This window comes from Agelaius phoeniceus, chromosome 1 (genome assembly GCF_051311805.1).
Source record: "Agelaius phoeniceus isolate bAgePho1 chromosome 1, bAgePho1.hap1, whole genome shotgun sequence".
In the NCBI taxonomy this organism is placed as follows: domain Eukaryota; kingdom Metazoa; phylum Chordata; class Aves; order Passeriformes; family Icteridae; genus Agelaius; species Agelaius phoeniceus.
In genome coordinates, this window is record NC_135265.1 from 146744289 (window position 1) to 146758776 (window position 14488).

At 42.4% G+C, this 14488-nt stretch overlaps 1 protein-coding gene across 11 annotated transcripts in view; it reads left to right on the forward strand.

Moving 5' to 3' along the window:
• Window positions 1-5107: 5107 nt before the first annotated feature.
• Window positions 5108-14488, forward strand: part of PHF20L1 (PHD finger protein 20 like 1) — a 57407-nt gene continuing 48026 nt past the window's right edge. For 9 of the 11 annotated variants that reach the window (XM_054646816.2, XM_077189175.1, XM_054646825.2 and 6 more), the window contains exons 1-4: window positions 5133-5225; window positions 6227-6332; window positions 13550-13721; window positions 13862-13946. In XM_054646816.2, the coding sequence (XP_054502791.2) occupies window positions 6250-6332; window positions 13550-13721; window positions 13862-13946 (340 nt within the window). In that variant the 5' untranslated portion in view covers window positions 5133-5225; window positions 6227-6249. Of the gene's footprint in view, window positions 5226-5412; window positions 5836-6226; window positions 6333-13549; window positions 13722-13861; window positions 13947-14488 lie in introns of those variants that run through there. The other 2 variants (XM_054646807.2, XM_077189157.1) reach the window with 2 other exon arrangements.

Sequence of the window (14488 nt, forward strand, 5' to 3'; positions counted from 1 at the left end):
CTGAACCCTTCCCATTTTTGGATGGGTTTTCTGAACAGTCAGTTATTTTAATAACAACGTACTGGTGCCAAGTGCAGTGATAATGTCACCTCTCTACTCCTACTCTGTGTTTCCATGTGCATGTGCTTTGCAAAGACTGCATTAGTCTTTTCAGCATCAACAGCACATCATGAGCTCATGCTCAGCTGATTATGAAATCCTCTCTCCCCCTCTCCCGAGTCTCAGTGAGTCACTGACTGGCAATATAAAATCTCCCATCCAGTTTGATTTCCAATTTATGGCCTGTATATTCATGATGAAGCTGAAGACATGTTTCGTGACAAGATTAAACACCAAACTGTGTGAGGAGCACAAATAGAAAAATCTCTTTTCCTGCATCTCTGTCTTGTCATGCTCTGGTGTCTGAAGGAAAATAACCACTGAGTCTTTCCATCGTGGAGAGGTTGACTCAGTGACCCTCCCCGTCCAGTTGAGCATTTTAACAGAAAAGCTGGAATAATGTGATGTGTCTCTCTCTGTGTCAAGCTTGAAGTAAGATAGAAGTTTTAGGAGTAAGTGAAGAAAGGGAAAATGGAAGGCAGACAGGCAATGCAGCCATGTAGGCCTTGTTTTCCTAGGAGACAAAACTAAATATCAGATATAGTTTTGTGCTAAAAGAATATAAAAAATGTCTTGGCCTAAATTGCTCCTTGCTGGTTTATGGTGGAGTAGTGTAGTTGAAATGGGGTCCTGGTCCATGGGCAGAGCTAGGGAGGCACTAGGAGAGGCAAGTCAGGGCCAGCAGGGGCTGTGGGTGCCTGTGAGCTACAGCAGGGTGGGGATGAGTATACATAGAATGGCAGCAGAGAAATGGGGACAGTGGCTGGGGCTCTTTGTTCTCCCAAATGTTTTGATAATAGTGCAAGGAAATGCTGCCCTGTGCTGCTGGACCACACATGGACTTCTGCTGGTCTGAAGGCAGTGTGGTAGGAGTCACACATGGCACCCTGCAGCAGGTGTCCCTTCCTCTAAGACTTTAGTTTGGTTCCCACCTGCCATTTGTCCCTGTGCTCCTCTGAGCTTGAGGAAATGGGCCCTTGATGGGCTGATTGCTCCTGGGAGCTGCCAGGGCTGGGGATTATATGGGATTGTCTGTGCTCTTCTGTGCTTGCAGATGTGCTTTTAGTCCATATGAATCAATACAAGGGGCTTGCTGTGCCTCTGCCACCTCCTGCCAGCTCTGCCTCCATCTCAACAGCCTCAGCAGCAAAGAAATGGGGTGCCACACACTGCTCTACCCACACCATGGCATAACAGCCTTCAGCAGTGAAGAGCGTGATTCAGTGACTCCCATGTACCCAGCTCCATCCTCACTGCCTTTTATTTTCCCCCATTCCCTCTCCTTGGACAGAAGCACCTCCACTTTTCTAACTATCCTGATGCTGCACATTCTTTGCCACTCAGAGATCTCATTCCTTACACAACAACCTTCACTATCCTGTGGCAAACCCTCTAAACCAAAGATTGCATCAAAATTACACCAAAAGTAGTAAGAGCTGGAGAATTCAAATAAATGCAACGGCAAAATTTTTACTAAAAAAAAGGAAAAACCTCCTTTCCTTTCCCCTTTCCCTTTCCCTTTCCCTTCCCCTTTCCCTTTCCCTTTCCCTTCCCCTTCCCCTCTTTGTTTTCTTATTTTGTTTCCTTTGTTTTTCTTCAAGCCTCCTTCTTCCTTCAGTCTCTTCTGTTTGCCACCACCTTCCAGAAAATGGTAACAAGGGAAAATCTAGGGAGGAAAAAAAATATCATAGCAAATACTCTAAAATATCCTACTGAACATTATGTCTATAAAGACTCCTCAAGTGGGAGGCAGCCTCCTGGGGACTAAATGAAGCAGATGGATTGACCTTGAACAGCAGCCAAACGCCCACACAGCCACTCACTCCCTCCCCCAGCAGTGGCATAGGGAAGAGAATGGGAAGAACAAAAGTGAGAATCCTAGAATCATTGAGGTTGGAAAAGAACTCTAAGACAATTGAGCTGCTGGACAATTAAGCTGCTGGTTAGTTCATCACTAACCCATGCCTCCCACTGCCACATCCACATATGTTTTTGAACACTTTGAGGAATGGTGGTGATTCCACCACTTCCATGTGCAGCCTGTTCCAATGCCTGACCACTCTTTCTGTAAAGAATGTTTTCCTAATATCCCATCTAAACATCCCCTGGCACACCTTGAGGCCTTTTCCAAGTCCTATCACTTGCTGCCTGGGGAAAAAGACCAACTCCACCTGGCTACAGCCTCCTTCCAGGGAGTAGAGAGTGATAAGGTCCTCCCTGAGCCTCCATTTCTCCAGGCTGCGCACCCCCAGCTCCCTCAGCTGCTCCTCATCAGACTTGTGCTCCAGATCCTTCCCCAGCTCTGCTGCCACTCTCTGGACACATTTCAGCCCCTCAATGTCTTTCTTGCAGTGAGGGGCCCAAAACTGAGCACAGGATTCAAGATACAGCCTCACCAGTGCTGAGTACAGAGAGACAATCTCATTCCCCAGTCCTGCTGTCCACACTATTTCTGATACAAGCCAGGATGCCATTGTTCTCCTTAGCACACTGCTGGCTCATGTTCAGTCACTGTCTACCAGCACCCCCAGAAATGTTTGCAGATGTGGATGAGGGCAGTTTAATAAATGAAGGAAAACAAAACCCCCTAAACTAAACAACCCCACCCCAAAAAACCCCCAAGCAATTCAAAGGCAAGGACTCAGCACTTCCCACCAGCAGACCTATATCCCTCCATCTCCCAGCAATGGTCACCTTGGAAGAAAATGTCCCAACAGTCTTCTTCTTCTTCTGTCCCAGATTTTCTTGCTGATGTGAATGTTTTATGGCATGGAATATCCCTTTGGCCACTTTGGGTCAACTGTCCTAGTTCTGCCCCTCCCAGTCTCTTGCCCACCCCTTGCCTGCTTGCTAGGGAAGATGAGTGGGGGAAAAAAAGTGAGCCCTGACACTGTGGAAGTGTTATTCAGCAGCAGCCACCACACTGGTGTGTTATCAACATCACCATCAATCATGATCCCCCTCCTTGTCCAGTGACACATGCACAGATGTCATTCCCTTAGTCTGTGGGACATTCCCCAAACATCCATATAAGAGCAATCAATTAATTTGGTCCATTACTTGTGCTCCACTCAGCAGCTTTCCACATCAGATGGTTTTGCACAACACAAGAGGAAACACTGGTGAAAAGAGCATTCTGCCTTTCACTTTCTGCTCTTTATTATACTTTTGGGCTTGAGCCACCTCCTGAGTTGATGCTCTGAAATCTCTGCCTCCTGGCTCAATGGTGAACTCTTTCAGCATTCAGGGACACTGGGAGTTCCTCATCTGAGCCCACTGTGTGATCAATCCTATCCCCTTATTCCATGTATTATGTATTCAGATGCATTATGTGTAGAGGTGCCCCTTCCTGTGAACATCTGGTACACCTCAGACCCTTGATACCCTCAGCTCCAGAATCCCAGTGGTCAACCTTGGGTCTTTCCAGGCGTTTTCTGCCAGAGGCTCCAGGTGAGCACAGAGCAGGTTTCTCACAGCTGGTACTCTCTGGACAGGTCCAAGGGCTACCATACAAACTGTCCTGTCTGTCCTGCTGCTGTTTAGTGACCTTGTCTGGACACCAGGTGCCTCCCAAAGCCAACCTGTCATTGGCCTCCCCAAATGGACAGGGGAAGTAAATATAACAAAAGGCTTCTAGGGCAAGAGGAGAGGTCAGTCCTAAGGATCACTCCTGAGATCACTCACCAGTTACCATCCAAGGCAAAACTGTCACTGATAGCCTGAGCACTGGCCACTGGTGGATCTGTCTTAGACCAAATTGACTTTTGCTCTGGTGGACATGGGGGAAGCTTCTGGCAGCTTCTCACAGGAGTCCCCCACTACCAAAGTCTTGCCACACAAACTCAATACACTCAAAAAAGTTCTTAAAGGTCACTTAATGGAAAGGACTGACAAGCTGACTGTGATCCAGAATGTGCAGTTTCCAGAAATACACTATGCCTTTTTATTAATTGGTGGAAACTTGACATTTATTTTACTGATCACATCCAGGGGGATGTAATGATGCTGATCTTGCTGTCACAAACTTAGCAACATCTGCCTTGGAGAAGAATAGAAGGAAAGACTCCATGAGATTGTTCCCTGAGCACTGGGATGGCAGCAATGCAGGGGCCAAATGCCAGATGTGGCTCACGGTCATTGCCTTTATCAGAGGTCTCTCAGGCAGAGCAGAACACAGTGATAAGCAGCACAGCAGTCACCACAACACTGGGTGTCACAGGGACAGCAGTGGGCTGTTCACCAGCTGCCAAGCACCCACCCAGTCCTCAGCAGCATGGGGGGAGGCTGGGATGAATAACAGCAAGAAAATCTGTGGGTCAGATGAAGGTGGTTTCATGGGTAAAAAACAGAGGCAAAGACAGGCCACTGTCAGGCTTCTTGCCTGGCCAGGGGTGTCCTGTGCCCACCAGCCACAGGCTGTGGCAGCTCCAGGACCATCTCAGTGACTGCCCCGAGTCTTTTTCTCCCTATCATAGAATCACAGATCCCAGAGTGACAGAACTGGTCAGGCTGGAAGGGACAGCAGTAATTTGGTCCAACCCTCTTGCTTAAGCAGGGTCATTCTAGAACACACTGCACAGGATTGTGCCCACTTCAATTAGTGGAGAGACTCCACACGTCTTTAGGCAATGCTTCAGTGCAGGGTCACTGCACAACAAAGTTCTTCCTATTCAGCTGAAACTCCCTGTGCATTCTGCCCGTTCCCTCTTGTACTCGGCACCACCGAGCAGAGCCGGATCCGTGCTCTCGACCCCTCCCTCAGACACTCCTGGACGAGGTTCCCTCTCAGCCGCCTCTTCTGGGGCTGAGCAACCCCAACTCCCTCAGCCCTTGCCAAGGCGAGAAATGCCCCAGTGCCTTGATTAAACACCTTCCTTTCCCTCCGCCGGACACCCCCCTCCGCTGCCCGCTGTTTCTGTGGCAGTGTGAGGCAGTGTCGATACGCCCGTATCGCTGTCCCGGTGTCGCTGTCCCGGGCCGCGGCCGCCGCTCTTTGTCTGCCTCGCCCCCCGCCCCTGCGCAGTCACGTGCCGGGGGCGGGGCGCGGGCAGGATGGGGCGGTGAGGGGCGGCCGTGCCGGACAGCCCGCGGCAGCCGCGCCGGGCCCCGAGCGAGCCGAGCGGGCGGTAAGGGCCGGCACCGCGGCGGGCAGAGGAGGGAATGCCGAGGGAGCGCGGGCGGCGGGGCTCCGGTGCTCCCCGCACGCCGGCCGGGCCTGGCGGGGCGGCGCCCGCGGCTCTGCTCGCGCCGGGCCCCGCCCGCGGCCGGGGGTCCGGCGGGGCCTCCCCGGCTGTGCCGAGCGCTGCGGCCGCGGCCCCGCCGCTCCCGGCCCGGCTGCGCTGCGCCCTTCGCCTCTCCGCGCTGGCGGAGCTCGCACGGGAGCCCCGCTGCAGAACGGGGGCCGGGTGTCGCTCCCCCCGCAGTGCGGGGCTGCGAGGCTCCGACCCCGCATCCCGGCACTGCCGCTCGGCAAGTGGGCTTGGGGTGGTGCAGAGAGCACCGCAGAAAGTCGCGGTGGTAGCGACAGTAGTTGCACAGAGAGGTTTTTAGTTTTTTTTTCTTATTGATACCGACTGAGCTGCAAAATAAAATTAGAAGCCAGTTGTGCTGGAACTCAGTGCTATGAATGCCACTATGAGTGCATAGGAATACTCAAGATGAGGTTTTGTTTATTTTTTGTTTGTGCTCATTTAATCTTACTTGCCCTTTAGGCCATGTTTATCTGTTCTTGATAAGGTAAGTTCTTCTTAGTTTGCCTTTTCCTCACCCGAGGAGAGTACACATGTTAACTATAGGTATATTAAAATTTTGCTTACAAATGCAGATTTTAAAAGGAATTACAGTCTAGTAGAGCTCCAGGGATGAGCACTATGGTTTTTTCTTATTATTTTTTGATTTAAGGTTGGTAACAGATGTTTTTGAAACGAAAGAAATCTGAATAAAAGTATGTATGAAGGTTTTTTATGCTTTTTTTTGGGCCCTCCCTGTATTTCTGTAAGCTAAGCAGTTAATACAAAGTCAGGATCAGAATTTTGCATCTTTTTACCCTCTGGAATATATTTGCTGTCAATGACACATTTTAAACAACGTAATGTGTTTTAATGAAACTTTTTTCTTTCCATCCAAGGTGGTGAAAAAGACAATATCAAGATGAGTAAAAAGCCTCCAAATCGTCCTGGAATCACATTTGAGATTGGTGCTCGTTTGGAGGCACTGGACTATTTGCAAAAATGGTATGGAAGACATTGGGTAGTGTTTGCTGAGAGCATAATTATTTTGTGTTGTTTGTGTGCTTTGATAATTGATTATAAAAAAACAGCGAATCTATTATTTGACAATTTCCACACGTGAACTTTATGAATTTCCACCTAAGTCTGTTAAAAGTGTTAGGAAAATATTCTCAGTTCAGAAATCGAGCTTAACTTTCCTATGGGTTTGTGTTTATTTGCTCTTGGTGGCTTGTGCAGCTGTAGGGAGCAAAGAGCCTTTCTGGAGCAGTGTGGAATTCAGTGTCAGGGCCGAGGTGATCGGTGTGTCAATGAGGCAAACTTCATGATCAAAGACTTCTTTTGTCTTCATTTGAAGGCATGCAAGGGGAGTTGTTTTGTGTTCAGTTGTCACACTTGACAGGTTCACAAAACTGATTAAAAAAAAAAAACCCAAACCCGCATCCTGAATTGGAGTTCATGGGATAGGCAGATATGGTTGTGTTTTTATTAAACAGCTGGAGGAATTAAGTGCTTAAACCTGTGACTCTTGCAACCAGCCAGGCCTATTGTGAATTCAAAGACTATAAAATGGAAATTGTGGGCACAAGGACTATGCTGGACAGCATGTGCATTGTGAAAGGAGCTGTTCTGATGAAAAAAATTGTTAGTAAAAATTTTATTAAAGCAAGTGGGCTAATCTGTTGATGTGTGCTGGCCTTGCTAGCTGAATTTGAAAAATCCCTGGTTTTGTTAAAGTAGGTGACAGAAGTAGTTGATGCTTCTACTTAGAAGTTTTTTCTTAACTGCTCTCTGATTTATTAGGGCTGGGAAATGTAGAGGTGTGTAGCTGCTTTTCTGTTGCATTCCTGGAGAGCTCAGCATATTCCTGTAAATATCTGATCCTGTTAACTCCAAGTGATGTGAGAGGGAAGTCTGTGTATTATTGACATGTCTGCTCCAGTGTTATGTGCTCTGTATATAAAGTTGGGTCAAACTTTTTATTTGTAGAGCTTTGATTTTAATTATAGGAAGAGTGTTTGTCTTAATAAATGGACTCTAAAGGACTTGGTTTGTAGAACTATTCTTGTTCTTGCCTATTGCTCTAGACTGGGTTTTCTACCTACTGATTCTGTAACTGAATTGCAGGATAAGGAAAACGTCCAAAATAGAGCAATAAAACTTTTTATAATGTCTTCTGTTACTAGAGATAGTTGGTTATGTAATCAGGTAACAAAAATGAATATGTAAAAATAGCTTAATAGTATCAAAAAAATATCAGTGACTCTTCAGTGTATAGTTTGTGTCAGACCTGCCCAGCCTTTTCACAGGGAAGGGCTGCATCTCAGTGCTGGAGTTCCTGTCTAGTTTTGGATTGTCAGGCATGGCCATGTCACAAGCTCTGCAGCTGAGTTGCTCGATGTTTTCAGGAAGAATAGAATTTATCCTGAATTTTCCAGGATTTGATTTATTATCTGTACACCAGGTAGACCCAGGTCAAGTTTAAATACATGTAAACTTTTGTGGTGCCATATACAGAAGAAAGTTAATATCAAAATTTAGCAGTTACAGCAACAATGAAAACAGGACTGTATTTCAAATGAACTAGTAATACAAAATGAATTAATAATACAAACCCAAATACCTTGTGACAGAAAATCTACTGTTGTGCTATTATTAGGGTGTCAAGGGTTGTAATGATAGTCTATGGGATTTTTTTTTTAGTTGGCTTTCTATTGCATAAGGGAGTGGTGGATGTTTTTAAAATTCTTGCTATATATAATCTGTATGCATTCTGCTCATTTGCATGCAGAAATACATACTTCAAAGAAAATAAACTTGCTGAACTTACATGAAATCTCTTTATTATTTTTTAACAAAAGCCAAATTGAAGAGCATTGCTATTGCTTAGCTCAGTCTTTCTGCAAGTGACAAATTGAGAACACTTGCTGAGAAATAGCCTTTAAAAGGGTTTTAATTTTTTTCTCCATTTTTCTGAAAGCTTGCTATCATTTAATGGTCTTGACTAGTTAAAATGTTAAACAAGAAAGGCTTCTAGAGGGTGTAAGAAAAAATACAGTAAAGTATGTTTCTGTTTTCTGAGGTACTTTTATACTTTAATTTTCACCTGTGTAGTAGTTGCTGAAATTGAACTCCTGGCATCTGGTGCTTCATTTATGTTCTGTAAACTTTTGAGATGTCATCGATGTACCTTGACTACTTATTGCTTTAAAGTAGTTTTAAATGAAGGTTTAAATGAAGTTTTTGCAGAGGGTGTTTGGATCACTGGTGTCATTTGTCATGTACTGTGACAGAGTAGAAGAAAGCCTGGTCAAACTGGTCAGCAAAGACAAGACAGGCTGTCAATGAGCATGTTTAGTTTTGCTCTATTGCTCCTTTATCAAGCACAGCAGTTATGCTGCTGCAGGTGATCATCTTGCATAAAGAACTTGTACCACTTGTTCCTTTTAAATTCGCTGAAGCAAGCCATGAACTGCAGCTCTAATCAAAACTGATCATCTGTCAGCAGATAATAAATGAGATGGGATTGAAAATTACAAAATAGAAATTTATTAAGTATGTGAAATGTTCAGGGGCTGGAGGAGTGTATGACCTATGAAGAGGGAGGGAGGAAATGACTTCTTTAGCTTGGAAAGGGCTTCAGAAATCCCACTATCAGCCTTCCAATACCTACAGGGCTGTCATTAACCAGCCTTAGCCAAACCCTACAGGTAGTTAGAGAACAAAACAACCAAGACAACAGGCACAAACTGAAATGAGATATTCAGACTAGGCTCAAGGAGAATCTTTTTCCTGTTGGGACAGTCAAGCAGTGGATCAGGTTGCCTGAAGAGTTTGTGGAGTCTCCAGCATGGGAGTTTTTCAAGACTGGGGTGGATAAAACACTGGAAAACCTGGCCTGTTGCCATAGCTGACCCTGCTTTGAGTGGGAGGTTGGACTAGAGGCTTTCTGGAGTTGCTTTCAGTTTGAATTCTCCTGTGATCTCATACAAAAACCAATACATGTGCATACACCCTCTTCTGCCTCTCTTTGCTAACAGAGCAAGTGAAAAAGCAGTAGAGCTGCACTTGCCTGCAAGTGCATGTCTGTGTGTAAGACAGTTCTTGAGCTGTCAGCTCCCACAAGTAGGACACTGTCCCTGCAAAGCTGATGTATTTAAAGATGCATCTCTTCCTTTTTTTAATATTTTTGTGTGGGTTTTTTTGGCTGTAGCTCTCAACTAGTTGTCCTGTAAGCAGCAGATACTGATTTGAAAAAACCCTGTTGTTTTTCTGAGACCACAGTCTTTATTAATTTGCTCAATCTAAACTCTTAGGTAATGAAGTACAGATAGATGGCCCTGGTTTCTGGAATGGAAACAGCCCTCTAAAATAGTTTAGTTGTTGGAAAACAGTACTACCTCTTGGTATATTTGATTATCTGGATAGATTTCCACACTCCCCCCACCCCCCCCCAGTATGGAGGAAGTTTTTTCCCTGAAAGACTTTGAGAAATCTTACTTGGTACAGTCCTTGCTTCAGATTCCAGTTGGCTGGGTTACCTGGCAGGTGTTTGAAAGGGAAGTGAAGTCTGCTTTATATTTAGTACAATATATGTATAATAAATGTGGGGACCTAGAAATAGATGTTTGCAGATTTTGCAGACTTTAGAACACTATTTGTGAGAAGTCAGTATCGAGGGTCTTTGGTTTTATATCCTCTGTGAGTTAGAAGGAAGCACTTTTTAAACCAGTGTTGCAAAGGCAGGAAGTATGAGTGTGTTTGTAGACTTTGTAGGTACAAACTTGGGCAGATTTATTAATGTTTTTGTACCTCTTACAGTTTAAAATGTCTGTTGTCCCATTTCACAAGGCAATTCACCACTTTTTGGTCACTTTTGAAGGGTTAAAAGGATGTTGTAAAAAAAAGAAAGTGCTGTCTGTGTGGTTGTTAATGTGTGTTGAGTGCAGTGGAAAAAATACTCAGTGGTTTGGTTTTTTTTACAGTATAAAGAAGTGAAGTGGGAAGTTTTAATTTTTTTTTTTTTTATTCTATAAATGTTAGAACACTGTTGTTGCCTGACCAGGGCTTCATAGTATAAGTTTTTAAGCCATATCAAATTGTGAGGCTTTCCAAAAATATTGCATAATTCTAATGGGTTGGAACTGCCAAGATTGGAACCTGAGAATGGAGGGCATGCAATGTGTAAACTGGGCAGGTAAATTCAGCTACCAGCAGTTCTCTTGTTCCCTCTTGGAAAAGCGAGAGCAAACCCCCCTGAAATTTGGATGAAACTTCATTTGTGATTACTACATGCTCTTTCCAGCTGCTTTTTGAAAAAGCACACCCAAAATTTGCAGAATATTTTTTCTTCCCATAGAAGAAACTCCTTGATTATTGAATTTCAGTGTGCTGGTCTGAGCTTTTTTTTTCTTTTTCTTTTTTTTGGAAAAGTGAAGACTTTCCCTCAAATTTTAGAGTGTGTTTTCCTGGTTTGTGCTGATGAAGTGTTGTCAGATCCAGCTGTATATCAGTTTCATTGGGATGACTTAATGTGGTGTACTTGCTGGGGGAATTAACCTGACTGGGAAGTTGTTTTGGCCTTAGATATTATTATTCTTTGGTACTGTAAAGAATGATATTTGTGTCTCCCTTTGCAGTATTTCTTCAAATGCCTAATTGTAACTTTGTGATGGAAGGAACTTCCACATAAAAGTTCTGAAGTGTAAAAGATGTAATCATCTTCATATTAATATTTTTAATTAATGAAATCGATTCTTTTCAGTTAAAGTACAAAATCAACAGAAAGATTTTTTTGTGCAGGGGATAATTTACAAGAGTAAGTTCTGCAATACATATGTTCTGGTCTTTTCCACTGTGGGATCAGTATTGTGAAATATTACTGTTTGTACATATTTGTGGCACAATATGTGGCTAAGTTTAGTGGATATTGAGGATAATAGTTTGTTGCTAAATACAGAGTTGTGTTTGGGTTACCTAATAACCAATTTCATATGGCTTGGGCAGTTCCATCTCTAAGGACATATCATGGATTTTTAGAAAGATGTTGATAGCAGAAATTGTATTTAGCAAAGAGAAATTAACCTATAAATACCTTGAGCTTCTTGTCTCATCTAAAGTGTTCTCTAATGAGAATGAACATTTTGCACATCTTCTTTTATTAACTGATACTAACTTTTTATCTTTTGATTTTGTATATATATTAATGTCTTGACTCTTGGCTTGCTGAATTGTCTTTATAATTATCTTAATTTTAAAATATTTGTCTCTAACCTGTGCTCTGCATGTTACTTTCCCCTCTTACATGGTGTGCTTTTTCCATGTCAGTGCTGTATTTTCCCAGTTTGTCCCTGCTGTTGTCTTCTCACAGGGTGGTGCCTTGGCTGCTGCTGACCAGAGAAAGCTCCTGGCCATAGCAGGGGAGCTGCTATAGGGATGGTGGGAGCAGAGTATGTGCACTGGAGATGTGTAGGAAAAGGAGAATTCTCTTTCAGCTGGTTGGCCCTGAATTTTGGAAACAGCCATAGTTTTGCATCACTGGTGGCTGGCATGCAATGAACCTGAAATTTCAAACTGTACTGGAAAGGGTATCCCCATCTTGGCTTCCATTTCTGATTGCTGCAAAATGAACTTTCTCTCAAGCTATTTTTCTGGTGGTTTTCCTCCTTTCCCTCTCTTAAATATCTGCTGTGTCGTCCTTCTGCTTGGAACTCCTTTAGGTTACATTGTTTCTCACACACTTGCTGTTGTAACAGTAACTTGACTTTTTTCCTCTGCTTTTCTTCTCTTCCTGCTTATTCTGATGTTTTAGTGTCAAGTTCTAAGTCTGAAACTGGCACACTCTGAAAGATGAAAAAAACCTAGAAATTTTATAATACATTTTTTTTATAATAAAATTTCTAAGTGTAGCCGCATATGGACTTAAAAAGAAAGTACAAACAGAGACAGGGCTTAGGAAAACCATCTCATGGCTGGCTTATTTTCTTGAAGCCTTGTTCAGAGTTAAACCAGAATGTTGCTGCTGGGATACAGGTTTGACCCAAGAGTTTTACATTCTGTTTTAATGCAGTAGATCATCTGTTTCACCTTTCTTGTTAGATTTTTCTCTCTTCTTTCTTGTTAGAAGAGATCAGCCTCTCTTCTCCCTCTAAAGTAGACTTGTTAGAGTCTACTTTAGAGGGGGAAGAGAGGCTGATCTTGTTTCTTTGAAAGACTTGAAAAAGATTTTATTAGGGGAGTGGCAAGTGAGAGGCTTCAGTTTTAGACTAAGACTGTGGGATTTTTTGGAAGTTCAGTGAGAAAAAGATGGGGTCTTAAAGAATGGATATAAAAATATTTAGTGTTTCTGAAATATATGGATGAAAGAAATGCAACAAGAGCTTGGAGTGTCTCTGAATTCTGATGTGAGGGTGAAATGTGGCTGCAGGAGAAACCTATAAAATCAGGGAGATTTTCTTAATCAATAGCTCCTGAGATATTGAAATCTTGGGAAGCTTTATACATCACTGCAGCTGAAGAAGTAGGACAGGAGAAAAGAAAGAGCAAATTGAGATTGACATCTTTTGTTTTAATGTACAGTTCAGTTAGTAAGAAAAAAGGGAAGCCTGAACTTCCTGATAAGTTATATTTTAGTCAGAACATAGTGTTAGAGACTCCTTTAAGAGCACAGTCAGTATTTTGGAGAAATTATATTCAAAATTGATGATGTTGACAGGTTCCCTATATATGTCCATTGCCTTTCTAGCTAAAGAATTTGCTGTAGGATTGGAAATTGGTTGCTCAAGCTCTGCTCTTTTACTATGGGTTCACAGTAATACTTGGTTTGAAAAACAGGTTGTTAAAGGCAGCTGTCCTTTTCCTGTGGTCTTTTTCCATACACATTGTTAACTTTAGAGCAGCCCTAACATAAATGCTGATAAAAAAATCAGTGATGTAATTAACTTTCTTTATTTTTTAGGAGATTCTTTGCACATTTGAATCTGTTTTAATACTTCTCTGAAGGGCAGAAGGAGCTGAATTCTGCCTGATTCCAATTTTCACTGTTGTTTATAGATTCTTGAACTAAATGTTATCCAATCATTTCAGTTACTTAGCCTTTTTCAGACTTAGAGATTTTTCAGTACAAAGTGTTAATACAACTTTCTGGAAGGTCCTGTAGGCACTATTGTATCTAAACCAAGACAGAAACCTTTGAGACTTAGCAGTTTGTGTTTAACACTCAGGTATCCATCTCGAATTGAGAAGATAGATTATGAGGAGGGGAAGATGTTGGTGCATTTTGAACGCTGGAGCCATCGCTACGATGAGTGGATTTACTGGGACAGCAACAGGTTGAGACCTTTGGAGAGACCAGCTTTGAGGAAAGAGGGGCTGAAGGATGATGAAGAATTTGTTGTAAGTGGTACATGGATTTTGTCTTAGACTTTTGTAAACTGCTCTACTTGTCATTAAATCTCTCTAGCACATAGTACTTAATTTGTAGGGAAAAAAATCGAAATAATTTAAATATTAATAACTAAATTTGTTTAAAATAGGATTTTAAACCTGGAGAAGAAGTCCTAGCTCGTTGGACAGACTGTCGATATTACCCTGCAAAGATTGAAGCAATTAATAAAGAGGGTATGTATTGCAATGCTCCATTGGTAAGGTCTGCTTGAAAATGCTGTGCTGTAGATTTAGTCTGCTTAAAAAAGTGATATGGCTATAAAGTTTTCCTCTCTGCCCCAATATTAAGTGAAAATGTTTTTATAAATCAAATTTAGTAAAGTGTTTGTCTTTTATCTGTATCAAATTTGAAAACTTCTTTTTTTTGTCTTCTCCTAGAAGACAAAATGCTTTTTAAAATGTTTTTACTGTTTCAGTGATCAGAAGCTCAGTCTTAGGACAATTTGTACAAAATCAACAATTTTTTGGTGATTTGAGTTAATGTTCTATTTAAATTTTCATAATTGTTTTAGTTCTCTTTATTGAAGAAAAACCATGGAAATAGGAAAATAAGGGAGCACAAATTAAACACTTCACAATGGTGATATTTCTAATGAACATAAGAAATTGACATTTTTACTGTAGTTTAGAGCAATGAGGACTTGGATGTAAATTGAACTTTTTCCCTAGAGTGGCATCTTAAATATTACATTATTATTTCAATGAATTATGAGCAG